Source organism: Desmodus rotundus, chromosome 4, assembly GCF_022682495.2.
Source record: "Desmodus rotundus isolate HL8 chromosome 4, HLdesRot8A.1, whole genome shotgun sequence".
Classification (NCBI taxonomy): Eukaryota; Metazoa; Chordata; class Mammalia; order Chiroptera; family Phyllostomidae; genus Desmodus; species Desmodus rotundus.
This window is the reverse complement of record NC_071390.1, coordinates 150,040,782-150,062,892: the sequence shown is the minus strand read 5'-3', so window position 1 is coordinate 150,062,892 and position 22,111 is coordinate 150,040,782. Positions and strand designations below refer to the sequence as shown.

General features: G+C 38.5%; 1 protein-coding gene across 2 annotated transcripts in view; it reads right to left on the bottom strand.

Moving 5' to 3' along the window:
- CHIC2 (cysteine rich hydrophobic domain 2) overlaps nt 1–20,863 on the bottom strand; it is a 40,188-nt gene extending 19,325 nt beyond the window's left edge. For both annotated transcript variants that reach the window (XM_024573922.4, XM_024573924.4), the window contains exon 1: nt 20,388–20,863. In XM_024573922.4, the coding sequence (XP_024429690.1) occupies nt 20,388–20,506 (119 nt within the window). In that variant the 5' untranslated portion in view covers nt 20,507–20,863. The remainder of the gene's footprint in view (nt 1–20,387) is intronic.
- Nucleotides 20,864–22,111: the final 1,248 nt, after the last annotated feature.

The window sequence follows — 22,111 nt, the reverse complement described above, 5'->3', positions numbered from 1 at the left end:
GATTAAATTATTTTATCAACTAGCTATGTTTGCTGGTAATATGCTAAGGTGAAAAGAGCAGTCCAGTATGAGTTTAAACCCTAATTTCCTTTCTTTTCAGAGCGGGGATACTTCCTTACTGGCTGAGCGGCTGAGTGATGATGCTGTGCCCAGGGAGCACTACAAGCTAACTGACCTATTGTTCCCGTAGGCAGAGCTTTTAAGTCAGGCCAGCAGTTACTTTCCAAATAAAGAACTGGTAGTTCCAAGGACATTCTTTTGACACTCAGTTCCTCCTCAGTAACACATTTCGTTAAACTGTATCTTAGGAACAGAGAGTAATTCTTCCTTTTCCTTCATCTCACCCGCAAAATAATGTCCCAGGAAAGATTACCAGTAACATGATTTACACTAGATGGGAGTGCTCAGCTTTTCCAGCAACTTGGTTTGGTGCTGATGTTTCCATTCCCCCCTGCTTGTTCCCCACCAGCTACACAAGAATACCTGGAAGAAGGGTCAACAAGACTGCCTTGAAGGCCTTGGAGTCTGCCCAGTCCACAGGAGTGAACTCCAACAGCAATTTTGCTTTCCCTTTTAAAAATCTCTAAAGACTTAATATTCAAATGAAGTACTTCATGACTACAGGCAGAATGAGCAATGATGATCAGGCACCCTTTCCCCATCTCCAGTTGGAATACAGCACCCTGCTACAGAGGTGTCTAAACACAGGGTGTCAGGACCTCCTACTCTTTTAAATCCTTAAGGACCTCAAAGACCTCTTAAGTTTATGTGGCTTACATTAATTGATATTTTAGATTAGACATTAGAACTAAGACATCAAAACATTTAAAAATTTATTCATAAATGAGCCCGTTATATGCTAACAAACACAACATTTTTATGCAAAACATCTATTTTTCAACAAACAACTTTAGTGAGAAAAGTATTTTACATTTTCATATATATTTTTAATGTCTAACAATGGAACACAGGTGGATTCTCACATCTCTTCCTACATTCAATCTGTGATATGGTCTTGTTGGTTGATATTTATGAAGAAAATTGGGCCTTGCCAAATATATAGTTGAAAAATTGTCTCTATTTTTCTTTGATACTATACCCAAACTTGCCAAGTGGTAGTCTCTGATGGTTCTTTGCAAGGAAGAAACTGAAACTCTACCAATGAACTTTTAATACTCTGCTAAATTAAAATTCATTGACACATCTTTATTTTGAATGAATTTTACCCAGACCTGACTTTGTAACTTCATACATTGGTCAAATGCTGACACACTTCATTTTATGATAAGGAATCATTCATTAATATGATCACTGGTCTCATCAGAAAGGTCTTTTAAGTTTTGGAAGCTGTCAAGCTCACAGTAGCAGATACAAATTTTCTAAAACTCTAATTTTCCTCTGAGAGCTGGAATTATATTACTGACAACAAATGCTGTAAGTTGTTTTCCTTGAAATGACAGCCTTACTTCATTATAAATACATAAATAAATAAATAAGGCTGAATGTTAACTAGCACTACATAAACAAAATAAAAAATGGCTCATTTAATTTGAGCTACCACCTACACCTTAAAAACTAACCTCAAAGCACATTATTTTAATAGATAATTTTTTCTAGCTTTGAGTGTTACTGGTGGACCTAAGCAATGGTTATGAATTATAGTAGGTATCCTTGGCATATAAAACCAATAAAGGCGGAAGAAGGAAAAATACATGGGAAAGTGGGGGAAGGGAAGTAGAAGAGGGAGATAAAAAAGAAAGTTTGGATTGGCAAAGTGCTACCGACAACTGTTTTATTTATCATTCAGTATCTATTAATTGCCAATCCATTACATGGTAGAAAAGAAAATGTAGGTGTGGTATATCTACATCTATTTCTATTACCTAAAAGAGCTTTTCTTGAATCATGGTTAAAGTACTCATGGCTTCATAATTGATAAAATACATAAACTATTCTCAAAGAATGGCGAACATGACGAAAGGATAAAATACATTAAACTTAACCTATTTGTTCTTACCTATTATTAATACAAGTTTACAAATCTACTAGTATTTGCAGAAAAGAGAAGTCTTCCACATCCTAACTATTAAGCACCTTCTATGTAACACTTCATGATCACAAGCTACTACAAAAAAGTCTTAGATCACCTTTAAAAAACTTTTTTAAAGAAAGCACGTACAAGGCGAATTTTTACTTTCATATAACTTGAGGTAATTCTGAAAGTTCACGCAGGGGGAAGGATCAGGCAAAAAGGAAAAAGGACTCATGGACATGGACAACAGTGTGGTGACTGCAGGGGAGCATTGGGGGATAAATAGTAATGGAAAAAGTGCAATTAAAAGAAAAGTAAGTGAATGTACCTGGTAGAGCTCCGCAGAGGAACTGTAACTTTACACCTAAATCTAAGCGGCATCTTGCAAGTAGGCTTGTTTTACTCATATCCTCCTACCCATTGACAGTTCCCTGCCTCCTCATTCCAACAATCCACACCCATAACCCAAGGCCTAAACCACTCTAATCTGCTGCCCTGCACTCTCATCTTCACCCAATGCAGAATCCCCCTTTCCTAACAGATCCTTCCCCTCCCCACCTCCTTTTAGCGTTTAACTTTAGACCCCTTCATCTGTTTATCTGCTACCTAGATACCTTCTTTAAAAATCTCTCAAATTTTTTTTTCACTTTAGCCAAAACATATGTTGAAATGACACTCTTTCCTTATACATTCTCAATTATAGCTCATTCCATGGAGTCCAGCTTCCAGACTCCATCTCCCATGTTCCCACAATACTTGATTATATTCACTCTCGTACAGTCTTTATCACATCTTATTATAATTATGTTAACAAGTCTAACTTCCTACCCTGATAAACAATGACTTGTTTGTGGGTAGGTATAATATCATAATTATCTTTATGCCTCAAATATCTGGCACACTGCCAGACATACTCAGTAAATATTTGCTGAATTAATCAATTTCCACTGAAAAAAATGTTTAATTTCACTAATTCCTCATTGCAGCCTTCCACACCACTGTTCTCTCTTCCTCTAATGCCCGTGAATTCTGATTACACCACATTTTTCCAAGTCCCAACTGTTATTTTTAGCCTTCCAGGTCACTCTCTCTGTGTTGGGGGCCCACGAAACCAACCTCAGGTTCGATGACTGCCTAGGAGGACTTACAGGATTTAGCATACAGTTTTACTCACCGCCAGCTTTATTAAAGCAAAAGGAGCAAAAGAAAAAGACACATGGGGCAAAGTCCAGAGGGGAAGCAAGCTTTCAAGGGTCTCTTCTCAGTGAAGACACACAAAATGTGACTTAATTTCTCCAGTAATTAGTTTTAACAACACATATACAATGCTGTCTACCCAGAAAGTTCATTATTCAGTGCCCAAGGCTTTGGTCACACAGGCGCCCTCTACTTAGCATGTACCAAAATCCCAGACCCCCAGAGGGAAAGCAGTGTTCAGCATAAACCACCTTGTACAGTTTAGGCACAGAGAGTCATTCTTATCAATTCTGGGAATACTGAGAACCCTCCCAAATTCCAAGTTCCCAGACACCAGCCAACAGCCAACACTGCAAGCAAGCCTTTCTAAGAATAGACATCTCAAGCCTGCTGTTAACTCTTTTCTGCACACTTTCACACTCTCTAAAGACAGACATGTCAGTTTTTCTCTCTACCATGACTTGTCTTCATCCCAGTTAGTTCAATATTCAGCTCCAGAACCTAAGTGATCACTTTACCTCATCTATTCTGAGGAAATACACCTCTATTTAATTCAACAATCCATCCACATGAAATAGTCGGGATACTGTCATCACCTGGAACTGTACCACCTCTAAGATTCTAAACTGTAAAATTCCCCTCTTTCCACTACCATCAACCATATCTCCTACCCTTACCAAATTTTGTTTTTTCACCTCTGGTTGTTTCCTACCACTTACCACTACTCCTTGCTTTTCCACTCTGCATCAGCTCCCTAAGACACTCTTCCTTCCTATCCGCCAGAACTCACAGTCAATCATTTTGACCATACTCCAACACACAACCTTTGTTTTCTGTATCTCTGGAGTGTCTCTTGTTAGTCCAATTCAATTGAAATGTTTACTTTCTTCAATGCCCACTGCCTGGAGTTACAAGAGAAAAATCACCTAACTATTCTAAATATATTATCTAACCTCAGTTAGATTGACATTATAACAGTCTTTTCTCATTCCTAGTCAGCTCCATTTCCATACTCCACAGTTGTTGCACCTTTATGTGTTCGACCTTACTCTCACAACCCACATTTTCTGCAGATAACTATAGTCTTTCATTACAACCGGAGGGAGGAAATAAAACATTGAATATAAACCTCTTGGCCTTTTCTCACTTTCATTTTTAGATTTACCTATGTCTTCAGTACCTTTACCATCTTTCTCAATGAAGGCAAGCTTTCCAAAGCTAGCCAGTTACTCCTGGTGGCAAATCCTCCAGTTTCCTCTGCAATCCACTGTACTCTCCCTCTCTTCTGGCTCCTTAACATAGCCTACAAACCTGCATAAGTCTGCCAAGCCTGAGAATCTGAACACCTATTTTCTTTTCCCTCAAATATATGATGGTATCCATCTCTTTTCCTTCCTCATCCAATGTCTTGAAAGAGTCTTCTACATTCACTATCTTTAATCTCATCTCCCATTCATTATTCAAACTACTACAATCCAGGCTTTAATCAACATTTCTTTACTGATGAGACTGCTCTCAACAATGGAAAACAGTTCTTTTCAGCGTGTTCACCTCCATATACCATGCTTTTTCCTAGCAGAGAGCTTAAGTATCAGAGTGGTGAATGACTTATAAACAGCAAAAAGTTCCTTTGCTGTATGTCTTTCAGTTCTGATAAAGCCTTTTAAAAAAAATTCTAGGTCAACCAAAGCAATACTGTCAGATAAATTTTTATAAGACCATCTTATTTTATTAAGTGGATGAGAAAAACCACATTTCATGTTTGTTAGTATTAACTATAAAATGTTACCTTTAATCATTTTAATGTGATATTAGTTACTTAGTTCTGATACTACTTAGTTCCCTTTGGGAGGGTTTTTTTCTTTTTCTTAAGTTTAGCAGGAGGTGGGGTTTGTTAGCAATGAAAATGAGATACACGGTATGTTTCAGCTTAACTTGAGAGCATCATAAGGTACTCTTTTTATACACTATGAACCTTTAAGTTTAGTTTTAAAATCGGGTAAAAATAATTTACATTTTTCTAAGCCGAAGTACAATTAGCCCTGGACAGTAGTGGAAAGGCCAAGTTTCATCTTATAAATGATGATTTGATATGCTTGAAAGAAGAGCAGCGGAGCAGGAAGGTGAACTCCCCTCAAACCTAATAGCCTAACTTTATTAATACACAAGACTGGAAGTAGCACTTAATTCCAAAAGGTATGATTTGAGGTGGGTGACATTGTAATTCAGTTATCTACAAAGACTAATAAGTAAAATAAAACAAATATTTTATGTTGATAAGAAAATCTTAAGATGGAAAATATTATGTACTGTCAGTGAAACCATAAATTATTACAACTATTCCAAAAATCAATTTGACATTAACAATATTTATACCTTCTCGGTAATTTCCTTTTGGAAATCTAGCCTAAAAATAATCTCAAATGTGCCCTGGCTGCTGTGGCTCAGGGGACTGAGAACTGGCCTGCAAACTGAAGGGTCACCGGTTTGATTCCCAGTCTAGGGAACACGCCTGGGTTGCGGACTGGTCCCTGGGGCGTGGTGGTTCTGGAGGCAACCACACATTGATGTTTCTCTCCCTCTCTTTCTCCCTCCCTTCCCCTCTCTAAAAATAAATATTTTTTAAAAATCTCAAATGTAAATAAAAAATATGCATAAACAAGTTCTCCCAAATGATACAGAAATAAAATGACATTATGTGACTATTAAGTAAATTACAGTATCTCAGTATAACGGAATATTATACAATTATTAAAAATGAAATTTGCAAACAACATGGAAAGTATATATAATATATTGTTAAGTAACAAATAATACAGAAGAGTACATATACCATTATCTTAACTGTAAAGGAAAAAAGCTTACAAAATAATATTCAAGGACATGTAGTCTTTAAAAAAATATTCATACCCTTTGGTAATTTTACTTCTAGAAATGCATCCACAGAAAATAATTATAGTGGCACAGATATGTTAATGAAGAACTAAGTATTCTGCAGTGCAATTCTGGCAAGAGAGCATTAAGATATTTCGTTTCATTTGTTGTTTCTTAAAATGGGATCTTGTTTCAGCAGATGTAAATAGTTGCTAAGTAAATACTTTAAATGCATTTTTATAATACACATTATCATAATTTTTTCCTATTTGAATCTTTTATTTGGTATTAACTAGGTATTTTATCATAAGTAAACAGAGAGTTTTAGATTCACCGATCAATAGTTTTCCTGAATGCATTTCAACCTTTTCTATAGTTCAAGCCCAGTCCTTTTTTACTTCCATTTTTATTTCTTCTGTGTTCCTTGTATGCCTCATATATTAATGTCTCTTAGAATTCACTACAGCATTGTTATTTTAAATTAAAATATATTTGGAGCTCATGGTGAATTTTGCCCTTTAAACCCCGACCTGCAAGAATCTTGACTATTTCAACGTGGTTTGCTCTGTGATTATTTTCTTTGCTGCTAGGTTTCGATACTATTTTTAACACTGAAAGTTTTAAAATGTCCTGCACTTGTATTAAATTAATCACAATACATCAATCTAAAAGGATACTACACAGCTCAAAACAATGTGTAGTATAGAATAATCTGTTACTCTGAGTGCCCAACTACCAGCTCCCTGTGCTCTGGCAAATTAGAACACAAATGGGCTTCTGCTTGAAGAACAGCAGCATATGGCATGGCAGGGGCCAAAAGCCCTACCCAACTTGGACATTAATTCTACCTGATACTCCTCTTGAAGTATAAAATAAAAGACCGCAGATGCTTACATGAAGTTTAGCTGAAGCCAAGATACAATAAAGCTATAAATAAGTAGCAATCAAGACTAAGTTGAAGCCAATAATAGGCAGAAACTATGAGGTAGAGGGAAAAAGCAGTCCGCCGGTTCACATTGCAACAGCAGCAGCTATAACTAAAAGTAGGTAAGTCACTGTGACAAGCTACTAGACCAGGGGGCAAAGGACACATACTGCTGAGAAAAATGACTGAGTAAGTTCATCATCAGTCTCCTTGAAGCCAGCTGTACAATGGCAAAGCTTCCTGTCTTCCTTAGTATCCACACATTGTTACAATAAATTTCCACTGCTTAAGGCTCCACTGGTGGTTCTGTTGTTTGAAATCTAATAGAGCCTAATATATAACACTTTTTAAGAACCCATAATGATATGGGCATATATTCCCAATATGATAAATGAAAAGGGTAGAATATAAAACACTGTGTAAGTATATTCTCGATCATTTTAATAAAAATATTTACATACACAGAAAAAAAACCAAAAAGTTAATCCATCAAATTGTTAACCCTAGCCAATACACATATGGGTGATACCTCATTCTTTACATTTTCATATTTTCTAAAATTTCTACAATAACATATCTTACTATATCTTACAATTACATATCTTACTATTGTAAACTAAAGATTTCTAGAAAAAAATTTTAATAAGGACTAGGAATAAAAATATTAAATGACCATTGCCTCTTGGTGATTACAGATGGTTTATTTTCTGCTTCACTGGAAAGTACTACTTCCAAATTTTTTTAAAGATTTTATTTATTTATTTTTAGAGAGAGGAGACCGAAAGGAGAAAGAGGGAGAGGATCATCGATGTGTGAGAGTGCATCGATCAGCTGCCTCTCACACACCCCCACTGAGGACCTGGCCTGCAACCCAGGCATGTGCCCTGACCAGGAATCAAACCTAAGACCTTCTGGTTCGCAGGTTGGCACTCAATCCACTGAGCCACACCAGCCAGAGCTACTTCCAAATTTTTAAATAATCTTTATGTACTTCATTATAATTAGGAAAAAGATTAAGCCTGAAGAAAAAAAACAGATAATTAAAGGGGTTTTCTTTTTATTTGTAGGTCAGATCAAGGAAATTATAGGAATAATTTATAGGTGAGATAAAGGAAATAATAACCGGCAATGTTAACATGTCTAGGTTTCAAGATAATTCTACTAGTTTTAGAGTATATCTGAGAGTACTTTTAAGGATTTTTGAAGTTTGTTTAAATATATATTACGTATAATATAAAGAATTTAGAAACTAAAGAGAAAAGCCCTGACCGGTGTGGCTCAGTTGGCTGGGTGTCGTCCCGCAAGCAAAAGGTCTCGGGTTCAATGCCCAGTCAGGGCATATGCCTGGGTTGAGGGTTCAGTACCAGGTTGAGGTGCACAAAAGGAGCAACCAATTTATGTTTCTCACATCGATGTTTCTCTCCCTCCCCCTGCTCTAAAAATTAATAAATGAAATATTTTCTAAAAGAAAATTAAAGAGGAAAAAATTCTAATCCCACAACATTAGAATCTCCAAATCTGAGAGCTACAAAGGTCTTTGGTCCAAACATTTCGTTTTACAGATGAAGAAACTGATGCGTAAGAGGCAGGTAACGTGGGTCTCAAAGCTAATGCACATGCAGGGTCAATCAAGGCTACGGCCTTACTCCGTTTGAGTCCAAGCCCAGGGTAATTTCTACTACAGAACAATGCCTCTAACAACTTTCTCTGTAAGCATAGGAAATGTTTATCTTCTTGAACTAGAAACTTCATAAATTGAAAAAATATTTGAGAAATGAAGAGAAAAATTTTTCCATCAAACAAATTATAAAATTAAAACTAATACATAACAAATGTTAACATTCCCATATGGATCTAGAAAAAAATGTTTTTGACCTTTCACATTTGTACCTAAAATCCCAAAATACAAAGGATTTTTGTGTTGATGAATGAAAAAGAGCACATAAGTTTGCTGCTTTTGGTTCTTGTATTTTCAAAAGAAGCAATTAAGCAACGATATTCTGGAGCTAGACTTCCTGGAATGTAATCTTGTCACTGCCATCTACTAGACATGTCACTTTGAGCAAGTCAGTTAGCTTTTCTGAGCCTCAGTTTCCCCATTTATACACCAGGGATAATTGGCACAACTCATTAAATGAGCTGATATACATAAAACACCCTCAGTGCATGGTATAAACCCTGTATGTTGTAACTGCTTTTATTATTATAAAACAACATAAATGTTTGCTGTGTTTTTATTATGGTTATTATCCTTCTAATAAAGTGGGCAATATTATCAATTAATATCCAATATGGATAACTTGGCAAATTAGAGAAAGTCTAGATTTCAATGACTTCATAAATACCATCTTCAAACAGCTTAGCAAATATAACAGCCAACGATCAAATCGGTTAATGATAACTGGCAAGAGTTTTCCAACTCTCTGCCAAACTCTTCAAGGGGGTGGTATTAAGGAAACAAGTACACAAAGAGGTGCTGGGTTCAGAAAAGCCAGGCAATATTAAAGAGTTTGTGGCTCATACGGGCAAGCACTTTGGGTCAGGAATCCAGGCAGCTGAGTCAAAGGTTAAAAAGCACAAGGCAGTTACTGAGGTACAGATGGAAGGGCAGCACAAGGGGGAAACAGAATGCCCGATTTCCAATCCTGGTTCAGTATCAACTAAGTCCGTTATCTTAGGAAAGCAAAACTCCCTTCTGGTTTTATGTGCCTCAGAGAAGACAACTGGCCTCTCAGGGTCTTATATGACCCAGGGGCCAAGTACCATCCCGAAGTTTTTAAGAAAAAAAAAATTAGCAAGGGTTCGCTGGGTTCACATTTTATAGGTAGGACAACTGCTATAACACAGGAGAAAAAATTTTAAACTTTATTCTTGTCAAAAAAAGTATCCGTTTTTCTCTTTGCAAGAAAAGGTTCTCAAAAGTTTGAGCCCTCTATCAAGTCTGGCACATCTCACGTGCTGACAGAGGAAGCACTATGAAAAAAAGTTAGCACAGAATAAGGAGTAGGTAAATGAATTTTAATTTTAAATAGCGAGAAGGGTAGGACTCATTAAGAACGATACCGTAATTTGCCGGGTATAATGTGCACCCATGTTTTCTTACTAATTCCCATGTATAATGTGCATCCTTATTTTTCCCTCACAAATTTGGACAAAAAAAGAAGTGTGCATTATACATGGCAAAATATGGTAATTGTGAAAGATCTGTAGTAGGTGAAAAAGCTAGCCATCTGGATATCTGGTGGGAATATTCCAGAAAGTACAACCAGCCAGTGCAAAACCCCGAAGCTAGAAGTGTGCCTGGAATAATTCGGGGAATAGAAAGAAGGCTAGTGTGGCTACAGTTTGGTGAACAAATGATGGGATAGCAGAAAAGAAGTCAGAGGAGTAATGACGGGCCAGATCAGTTAGGCTCTTCCAGGCAGCTAAAAGGAACTTTAACTCTGAAGAGGGGGAGCTTTGGGAAGACATGATCTGATTTATATTTTAAAAGGATCACTGTGGCAGATGTACTATAAAGACTGAGGAAAAGTAGAAGCAGGGAGAAGAAAAGTATTAAGTGTGAGGGCCAAAATAGCCAATGACAACTCACACCAGCAGTGGAGATGGTAAAATGTGGTTGGATTTTGAATATATTTTCAAGATGGAGCCAACAGATTAATTTCTTGACAGATGAATGCAGTGAAGAGAAAGGGGACATAAAGGATGCGTTAAATATTTTTTAATCTAAGCAAGCAGGATGCCAGATCTGCCATAAACTGAGAATGGGAAGGCTACATTTGAAGCTGATTTGGAGGAAGATTATGAATTCAGTTGTGGATATTTTGGATTCTGAGACATTCAACCTGCACAATTCCAGAGACTCACAAAATTTTATCTTCGGTTTTACAGGTGGTACCAGCCCTTATTTCCTAATGCTGAACTATGAGCTCAATGGAATCAGCTGCTTAGCTATTGTAGGAGATGATGCTACAACTACAGAATTAATCATTTTAATGCATAAAAATCATGCTTTCAATAAACTTGGCTGCCTTAATTTGAATATCAATGTAGCTCAAGGAGGAAAGGCTGGAACTGAAAGTACATTATGTTTACCCAAAGTATACAGAACCCCTGGAGTTAAGGACATATTTATATTAGTCTCAGAACAAGCTTAAAAATTTTAACTGTGTGAACAAATTCTCAAACGTTTGAGTTCATCTGGCTCTGTGAAAGTACAATCTCATTCATAAACTAGTGAAATCAAAGACTTAAATTATTTAAATCATGTATTATATTCACACTATCATAAACCTCATCACTATACACAGTTCTAAATATAATATACTAGCATTGGGTTTATTAATATCATAAGATTATATTTTCAAGTATTAATAGATGATTACATATATTGTTAAACAGTGAAGTTATATAACCATATACTGATTAAACTTCATAGTATTTACTTCTGATGATATGGGGATTCAACTAATCCAACTCAACTACTTTGTTTTATTTTATTTTTCAATTACAGTTGACATTTAATATTTTAGTTTAGGTGTACAGCATAAAATGGCTAGACAATGATGTAATTTACAAAGTGATCCCCTTGATATTTCAAGTACCCACCAGACAACATACATATTTATTACAGTACTATTGACTTGATTCCCTATGCTAGGGGTATCAAACTCATTTTCACTGGGGGCCACATTAGCCTTGGGGTTGCCTTCAAAGGGCCGAATGTAATTTTAGGACTGTATAAATGTAACTACTCCTTAACAGTTCAGTGAGAGCTCGGCACTGCCACCGGGTAGAAACAAGGTGCCAGGCCGGATAAAACAAGGTGGAGCGCCCATGGGCCTTGTGTTTGCCACCTGTGCCCTCTGCTGTACTTTGTATCAGTGTGATGACTTTGTAACTACCAATCTTTACTTCTTAACCCTTTCACCTTTTTCATCCAGGCCCCCACCACCTTCCCTCTAGCAAATATCAGCTTGTTTTCTACATCTATGAGTCTGTTTCTATTTCGTTCACTTATTTTGTTCTTTAGATTTCACATATAAGTGAAATCTATGGTATTTGTCTTTCTCTGACTTACTTCACTTAGTATAATACCCTACAGGTCCATCCATGTTGTCACAAATAGAAAGATTTCATTCTTTTTTATGGCCGAGTAATATTCTGTTGTATATACATACAACTTTTTTATCCACTAGTCTATTGATGGGCACTTGGGCCAAGTCAACTACTTTAAATTTATCTGTACAGACTAAAACAAAATATTTGTACATCTACTTTATATATATTTTAGAATATTCCTCAAATTCATATCTCATGAGCAATACAATGATGATAAATTATATTCATTTAAGGAATAACATATAGTTGAACTGATTTATAGTATAGACTACCAAAAACATCAATGTCAAGTAACATTTATAATTGAATAGTTGAGAAAGGGCAGAGAAGGAAGGCTGGGTACATAGGAACTCCTTCACTGGACTAAACAAGGACTCCTGTAACCACGATGCAGGATCAAAGAGAATAAACAAGGAGTTCTCGCAGGACACACTGCACACACATTCACCTACCAATCGAAAAACAATGATAGGTTACCTTCTTTGCTTTCTATCGAATTCATCACCAAAGTCCAACCAACTCTACTAAACTTCATATGGTAGGACGAAAAAAAGCTTAAGGAAAAAAATCAGTTCTTCCAGGACTTTGTGAGGAAACTTTAGCCCTAGTGCACACAATTCAGTTTTAAGTGTAAAGATGTAAAAAAAAAAAAAAAAGAAAGAAAGAAACCCACAACCTTTTCCTGGAATCTGATGAACAGGTCACTGTCAAACAACACACATCTTGTAGCTAACAGATACCACTTTACAAAGGTCCCAAATCTCTGACGTGTGGGAAAGCCCCTCTCCACGTCTGACACATGCGTGGGCCCCTCTCCCCCCCCCCCGCCCCCGCATGCTAGCTGCCCTGTGGCAGCAGAACAGGAAATGCAGGTGTGTCATCAAGACAGTCTTCAGTCAACAGTAAGGGCTGCCACAGTTCTTTGACCTCACCCTCCACACAGCCAACACAAAAACAAAAATAAACAAACACCCCACAACTAAGGAATGAGATGGCAAAAGTAGCCACTGCTGTGTTTCCCACACCTCATAGAGAAGTTGTGAAACGTCATGGCTTCACAGCCCAAACCGTCCCACCTCCTTCACATAAAGACCATCACCCTAGACCCGGTCACTCCCACGTCTCATCTAGACTGTTCCAACAGCCTCCGAACGACTCTCCCCAGTTTCGGTCTCAACCCCCTACAACCTTTTCCGACTGCTACCGAGCTACCCGACCTCATCTCAAGGCACTATCTATCCCCTTTGCTCACTATACCCCAGCCGCAATACAGAGACAGCCTTTTCAGCCGCTCAGGCAAGCCAGCCTTATTTTGCTGTTCTCCAGGAGTCTTTCATCCTTTCTAAAAGTTACCTCCTCAGAGCTCTCCCTCCTCACATGTTTTTCAATCACAGCACTCTCTTGGCCTCCTTCACAGTAACTTTCTGACACAGTTTATCTGTTAGGGGTAAGTCCCACAAGGGTAGAGAAACTATGTGTGTTTCATCCGTAATTATATACCCAGAGCCTCACATGATACCTACCATAAAATTTAATGATTATTTGTTAAACTACTTATCTGAAAACATCAACAAGACAGCTGATAACGAAGGATTAAGTAAAAAAGTACTCTGAGGAAACAAATACCTTAAAACCCAAGTATTAAAATTCAAACATCTAAATCCAGCACTCAGAACCAACTTCTCTTTCCTTATATATAGTTCCAATAAGGTCAGTTGTCTCATTTCCAACCTAAAGCTGATGAATTAGATAGAAAGAAAAGAAGGTAAACAGAAAGCAAAACCCACACATGAAAAACTCAAAAAAAAGTAACATTTAGAGATCCTCAAACCCCAAAATACCTTAAGAATATCACTGTGTACCAACCTGATAATATCTGCTTTTGATTGAATGTTTCCTACACTCAATCAGTTAATTCTGATTTATGCTCAAAATCTTATTTTAAAGCAGGAAATATATGTCATATTTTGTACTGATTTCCAAGAAAACAGTAAAAATTAACCAAAAAATATGCATGAAGGGATAAACATCAAAATTAAGTGACAATAATTTGCTCAATGCCTACTATATGGGTCCAGATCATTGTATAAATTCTGACTTTCACACCTGATTTCTGAGGTAGGCATTCCCCTTTTGCAGATGAAAAAAATGAAGTTCAGCAAAGCTAATTACAGTTAGGTTCCAGTTAAGAAGTAGCTGAGCACTGAAACCAATCTGCTGGGCATCAGGTACCACACTCTTCCCACAGGACCACCCATTGCTTTCCCAATGTGTCTGATGTGAGAATCACCTAAGCTCTTAGTAACAATAAAAATTCCTAGGCTCTTTGCCTGAAGATTCTGACTGAGGATGTCTGGGATAAGAACCTAAAAGCCGTATTTTTTAAAATGCCCTAGTGATTGATCATTAGGCTAATTTCAGAAATCTTGTACTGGGATTAAGCTATACTGCATGAACATGAAAACACTGGTGTAAGATCTGATTTTATAAATTGATTCTAAAACAAATAACGAAAAGCCGCCAAAAAATCTTATACAGAACATACTAGAGTAAGGATGTCTAAGGGCATCTGTTACTACAATTCAAGTTTAATTTTACTGAGAGTCAAATCTTAGTTTTATAGATTAGAAAGCTAAACCAAACATAGATACCACAGAGTCTTAAGATACCCTTCTGGATATATAATTGATTTAATATCCTGGCCTTTAACCTGTTGGGAATATAAACTCAAGTTGGAATTCAAGAGCAGCTTTCAAATTAAAAATATTATTCTTTGGAGTAATATTATGTACAGTAGTATTTTCTTTTTAGACTAATAGCAGCATTTGATTATTTACTATCATAATTGATCATGTAATTTACCATTTAGTCCCTGGATTTCACTTAGCTAGGCACATCAGATTTTAAGTACTGGTCAAGTTCACATCCACTGGGAGCCAGGAGTCCAACCCTGAACAGATTCCACTGAACACCATGCAAATTTCAAATTCAAATATTAAGGGCAAAATTTGGAAACTACAATTTACTACTATATTTCTCATTTCTTCAAGAGAGTTTACCCATTGACAAATTTTAGTAGTTTGTCCAATAAAATGTTTAGCACTTTTTTCTTTGTATTATCGAAGGTATTTTCAATACTATATTATAAATCAAACTAATTACCTTTCAAATTGTAAGAACTAAGAAATATTCTAAGAAAATAAAGTCTTATCTTAATTTGACAATTTCCTCACAAATATCAATTTTTTAAAAAGAGGAGCCATTTATCTTTGAATGTGATTTTATAAGAGTTCCAATGTAAAACATTGTTTCCCTTCATTAGGAGGCACAGAAAGGGAAGAAACAGTTACTCCTTTGGCAATTCTGACAAGATGCAAAGATGTATGGAATCACCTCATTTATTCAGAGAACATTTCAGGACCTATAATATTCAAGACAGCATATTAAGTAGTGGAGAAATAAAGACCAGTAAGTACAATCCCTGACCTCAAACAACTTCACAGCCTTGTAGAGAAAAATAAATAAGGTCTTCAAAAATCTCAAAACAAAAGGTTATTATTTAAAAATGGAGTAAGCCTTACATATTATGCTGGCTGGGGAAAAAAGAAGGTGGGAGTTATGAAGCTAAAATTGTTTAATCGAAGTGGTTCTGTTATTTAGGGCAATCTTGTTCAGGTCTCTTGTCACTTCCCACAGCATCTAGTGGCAGTCTTGAAATACTGATACACTTTAAGACGTACAATTTTTTATTGACTCTACCATTATAAAGTTCAATAAATACTAAGGTGTTCTTGTGATATCTCCTATGCAAAGATCCTATTGTACTCCAAATCAGTTTCCAAATTTTTTTAATTTCAAGTCACATTTCTAAACCTTCCGATTTTCCACAGCATGCCTGAGATGAAGGCAAGCAAAGAGAGTGATGTCCCTCGGCCATTGATAAAAAACTGATGAAGGGTGAGGAATGATTTGTGGCAATGGCAGGAAGATTACACCTCAGAAGTGAGAACATGATAATTTAGTGAAATTAGAAAAGAATAACATTAGAAACAATCCTCCGCAAAATAACATGGCTCTATAAAGGGCTTAGGCCCAGGACTAATGTCTAGAAATCAAACATCAGAGAAGCTCCAAGTCTGATTCTAATATAGAAGGTCATGAAGCAAAAAGGAACAAATAGTGTCATGTACAACTGTAGATTAGCTAGGAAATTCTGGTCCAAAACTAGTTTTAAATTCTAATTTTTAGGTTAACACATCCTTTATCATTGTGAAAAATCAACGTCTTCAACAAATGATTACTGCATTTTGTACAACTTTAAGGGGTAAAGAACTCCATCATTCTAAAATATTAACCCTCTGCCAATATTACTTAGTAAGTTAATTGCTTTTTTCCTCATCTTCATTACATGAGAAATGTGACCCCCACCACACACACACACAAACACACAAACAGGAAACCTACTTTAGGTGAAGTGTGTAATTACATGTACATGTAATTTTAAAGCAAACCTTTTAAATTACATGTACATAAATATTTTAATATAATAGGAACATCATTTCCCTCTCTTCCTTCAAATATGATTTTGTCACAACATGTTTCTGCACAAAATTTCTTCCTATTTGAGCTGCCATATTGCTTCATATTACTACATGCAACTCTAACAAGAAAATTATAATACTCATCCAAAGAATGTTGAGAAAGAATACTGATCCTGATGTAATTACAAAGTATGATTTGGGGTCAATATGAAAATATTTAGCCCTGGGTGGTGTGGAATGAGTGCCGGCCTGAGAACCAAAGGGGACGCCAGATCGATTCCCAGTCAGGGCACATGCCTGGGTTGTGGGCTAGGTTCTCAGTAGGGGGTGCTCAAGAGGCAACCACACAGTGATGTTTCTCTCCTTCTCTTTCTCCTTCCCTTCCCTTCCCCTCTCTCTAAAAATAAATTTAAAAATCTTAGAAAAAAAGAAAATATTTATAGTAAAAACCACATTAAAGTAGACTCTGTTTAGGCAAATTATACTTTTTATATCCTTATGTCCCAAAAATCTGATTATATTCCAAGATTAACCAAGACCTGCCTGTGTAGTACAGAATGGAAAGTAATTTAGTTTTTCACATCACTATAATAACATACCAAATCATTTATTTTGAGGATACAGTGACTTCTAAAATAAAATGTTATAATATGATGTGTTAAAGTAGAGGGGAAAGATTAGAAATCTTCAGCTATAAAGGTTTACACAAAAGTGAGATATGTGAAAAACACATATGGATTTTCCAACTGATCAGGATTACACAAAATTCAGTAAACACTATCATTTACTTTCAAATTGGTAAGAAAAGATTGCTCCTTAGTTTTACGGAAGCGGGTAGGAGCAGTAGCAGTTATTAAGTTTAACCAGTCTTACTATAACTGTTTTAATAGCTCTTCCCTTTTATATTTAAAGGCAGAAAAAACGGAACATGCTCCACAGTTATAGTAACCCTTAAGCAGGTACCCTCTGGGCTACCCACTGGCATAGTGGGCTTGTGGATTATGCAAGACAGAGTCAGGTAAAAAAAAGTTTTGTATTACTATTACTATACTTACCTAGGTCACCACAAAACAGGCTTAGGTTCTCAGTGCAGAGATATTCTTAATAATGCTCATCAGAATACTTCACATAATTTAACCTCATGCAAATTTTTAGAAATGGAAAACTAAGACTAAAGTGAATCACTGTTGGGTCTGAAAACTGCAGTTCAGATTTCTCAGTACTGTGCTTTACACTTTTGCTTCTCAAAGTGGATCACTGTACGTGTGGAGAATAATTAATAAAGGTTAATATTTATTGAGCACATAATATTTATTGACCATACAACGTGATGAATTATTTGCAAGTACTGACTCCTTTAATCCTTAATAATCTTAGAAGTTAGGGTCTGTAACTACCCCTAGCGTAACTGAAGAGGCATAGATAGTTTACCCAAGAGCTGGCCAACTGCAGATTTCAACCAAGAACTTAAAACCATGGTAACAGGAGAGAAAGGGAAGTGGTTGAGGGAAATCACAGAAATACCAACTCTCAAGGTGGAAAGGAATACTGTTTACCGGTGGCATGTAGTCCCTCCTTATACTGCCCTGAAATAGTGGTTTGCAATTCTACACATAAAAATCATTGGTGGAACTTTAAAAAGACAAAAGCAAAAACAAAAACTATCCATGCCTGGGGCCCTCACTCTGATACCTGGCTTTCAATGGGCCTGGCGTGGGGAAAAAGCGGGGTTTAAGTCTCCCTAGGTGACTCCAATGGGCAGCTAAGATTGAGAACCCCTAGTAGTTCTCCCTCGCCTAGTTCACCTCTCTAAGTGACCAACTACAGTCAAATTAACTCACCACCTATTTGATTCCGAACACTTTGCCTACTATATTTTCCACTTACCCAACAAAGTGCTTAGCTTTTTTTTTCCTTAAAAAGAGAAAGCAGCTCCAGCTGGGTGGCTTAGTTAGAGAACTGTCTCAATACACCAAGGTTGTATTGCATACATAAGCGGAACAACAAATCTTTGTCTGTCTGTTTCTCTCCCCCCCCCCCAACTAAAATCAGTAAATAAAAAAAAAAAATTTTAAAGAGAAATATGACAACTACAGCTGCACCTTTTTAAATAACAAAATTCTGCCAGGTTTTTTTTTTTTGACATGAGTAATGTAGGGGGAAGATGGGCAGATAGCATAAAAAAGTTTGAAAATCCCTTCTTTAAGCAGCCACATTCTCCTTAGGTGTAAAACAATGTAAAAGTATCAAGCCAAAAATTAAATGGCTAGTTATGAGACTAAAAAAGTTTTGTGAAATATATTCAAGAGAGATTTAATATCCATGATAGTTGGTTATAATTCTTAATTTTGCTGGTGATGACAGTTAAAACACTAAGTAACTGCTATTGTGGTGATAAATTCCATTGTCTTTTCATGGCGCTGTGAGAGATTATGCAGTGTTTTTACCCTATTAAATCACCTGAATATCAACTAACAAGGGCTAAAGAAATGAAAGCACTATATAAGCATACCCAAACAGCAATACGGCTGGTCACACCATGTACTAACAAATGCAAGGATTTTGCTGACAATCTCATATAAGAAGTCTTACTGTTTCACTGAAAGTTATTCATTGCACATTCCAGTCACCCTATCCCAACGTACAATGAAAGCTGTTAGTCTCAGATTTGCTAGCCCTTTTAATTTACTACAAATGTGAAGGGTGGAAATATCTGACAAGCACAGAAATCTGATGTACAATTTGTACGACAGATCTAAAATGAAAAAAAGAGTAAAAACAGTTCAAGTTGTATAAAACTCTGGACTTCTCAGTGAAACATTACAAAACTTCCTGCTTCCGGACAGCTCATTTATTTGGTTCAAGTCCTCACATTCCTTTATTAGTCATGACCATTCGGAAAGCTCTCATTTCTTACTGTCTGAATAATATCAGACTTTTAAGGGTTGCTAATCAGACTTACAAGAACCCTTATCAAGGAAGAAACCATCTCAGAGTTCATGCCCAAAAGAGGGACTTACATTACAGAGAACGCTCAGTAACCTCAGCAGCAGGGCCATCACACAGATTTTTTAAAATTATTTGCACACATATATCCTGTGTATCTTAAATATTCGTTCATCTGTACATTTTCACTATACACACTTACGGGAACTTGCATCAGTTCTGCAGAAACTGACTCTGCAAGAAACTGGGAAGACCTGTGCATCTGTGAACTACACAGACACAACGACAGTGAGCCACTCGCTACCGATTGCCACTGGGGTCTCACGCGGCCCAGAACTAGCCTCTAAGCCATGTCACTAGGCTCAAAGGCCCAGACGCGGAGAGAACCACAGGGTAACTGGATGAGAAAACCAGGGGGAGGGACCTCATAAATGTGTACTTCCACCCCGAAGCTCAAGGGGTGTCCCGAAGGACTGACCCTAAAGAAAAACCTTCCCTTCGGGATCCGTCACATCGCCCCAGGCCTGTAGGGCCTGGTACAAGGGGTGCTGGGGAGGAAGGTCCCCACTTCGGAGGACGAAACAAGCGAAAATAAAGCAAGTTCTCACTTCCTGGTCGTCTCCTTTCCCTTAGGCCCCGGACGTAAGACGGGCACCGGGAAAATGGGACTCCCGAGGAGTAAAGCGCCCCTCGGCCCCCAGCCCGGCACCTCCCGTCCTCGCCCTCGCCCTCGCCCTCCCCCGGGCCTTACACGGTGACGTGACCGGAGCCGCGGACCACCACCGGGTCCGGCGAGTACTTGAGCAGCTGCTCCTCCAGGGCCCGCTCCTCGTCCTCCTCCTCCTCGTAGATCTCGTCGAAATCCGCCATCCTGAACCTCCGAGACCCCTGCCCAAAGGGCCCTCGCTCCGGGGACTGCGGCCGGGAGACGGGCGGCGAGGCGGCGGAGGCTGAGCGGATTCGCTGCCGCGGGCTCGGAGGCCCCGGAGTTGGCTCTCGGCTGCCTCAACACAGGCTACAGAGGCGATGGGATCCCGGCCCTCGCCGACGCCGCCATTACCGTCAGCAGTAACAACAACACAATGTCAACATCCGCCCAAGGGCCGGCACCTCCAGCAGCCCCGCCGCCGCCGCCGCCGCCGCAGCAACTCGGGCAACCACAGCAACAGCCAGAGCCACTCGCAGCGGGAGCAGCCGGCTACGGCATCGCGAGACTTCCCGGGAGTGCGGGCGGGTGGGTGGGTGCGTGGGCGCGCGGCCGTGAGGCCTCGCGCGCTCCCGGGCCGCCTTCTTCCTCCTCTTCACCCGCCTCGGAGGTCGCGGGGGCGCGCTCCCGCGGCGCGGCCCTGCGCCCGGCAAACGGGCCGCCGACCTACTTGGGGACTGCCGTGACTCCGCGAACGGGGCTCGGAGCGGCCAGTGGGGCACCAAAGTAATCTCTAACCAAGACAACTGGAAATGAAAATCCGGGGGGCAATAGAGAACGTATTGTGCGTCTGTTTGGCAGCTCAACAATCGAATCCCGCTTTTTGTCAGTTTTTTAGTCTGCGATGAGCGCCAGGGTCTGACTTACCCAATTTGAGGAGTCCGACAGACACTCTGCACACGTTTTTGTCCACTATAATACAGAATTTTTCAAAACATGTCCACATTCAAGCATCTTGTCCCACCATCCCCTTAAATATAGTCCGATATGTGAGGCTAACGATGCTGATACTTTTTGCTTCTTACAAGAAAACTCACTGTAAAAAAGTGAAAGGACTAAGCCAAAAAGCAAAACAAAACAAAAATCAATAAACTTCATAGACACAGACAACAGTAGGGTGATTAGCAAAGGGGAAGGGGGCACAGGCAGGTAGAAGAGGGTAAAGGGATAAATGGTGATGGAAGGAGGCTTGACTTTAGGCGGTGAACACGCAAAAGAAAGAAAACTCACTGAAGGCGTGCCATCAAACAACATTGATAAATTCTCTGGTTTACAGATGGAAAGATCCAGTTTCCTGCATCAACTCCCTCATCAACCATAACCTGTTTTCTTCCTTGAAGACCCTACGTAATTAATCCCTTTCCTTCGCCCACAAAAGAAGGGGAGGCAAGGCAAGAAGGAAAAAGTTTAAGGGATGCCTCTTAACCTGGCTAGACCACTAGTAAAGGCCTAAGATTCACCTTGGATCTTGGTTTGATAGTCAAGAACCTGCCCAGGCACCCCCCGCCCCCCCAAAAAACAGTTCAGCGGCAGGAGTGGGCTGCTAAAAGAGTCTTGGATATTGAGCACATACGTGGGCGCAGGAGAAGTTAACCATCCTGGACCCAGCACTAGTCAGACTGTCCTCCAAGTTCCCTCCCTAGCGCTTCACTTCAGATGGGTTGAAGTTGAAAAAGTGCAAAGGAGAGCAATGAGGATAGTGAGAAATGCCAAACAATCTCCTATTGGAAGTGGTTGAAGGAAATGAGCGTAGATAGCCAAGGAAAGAT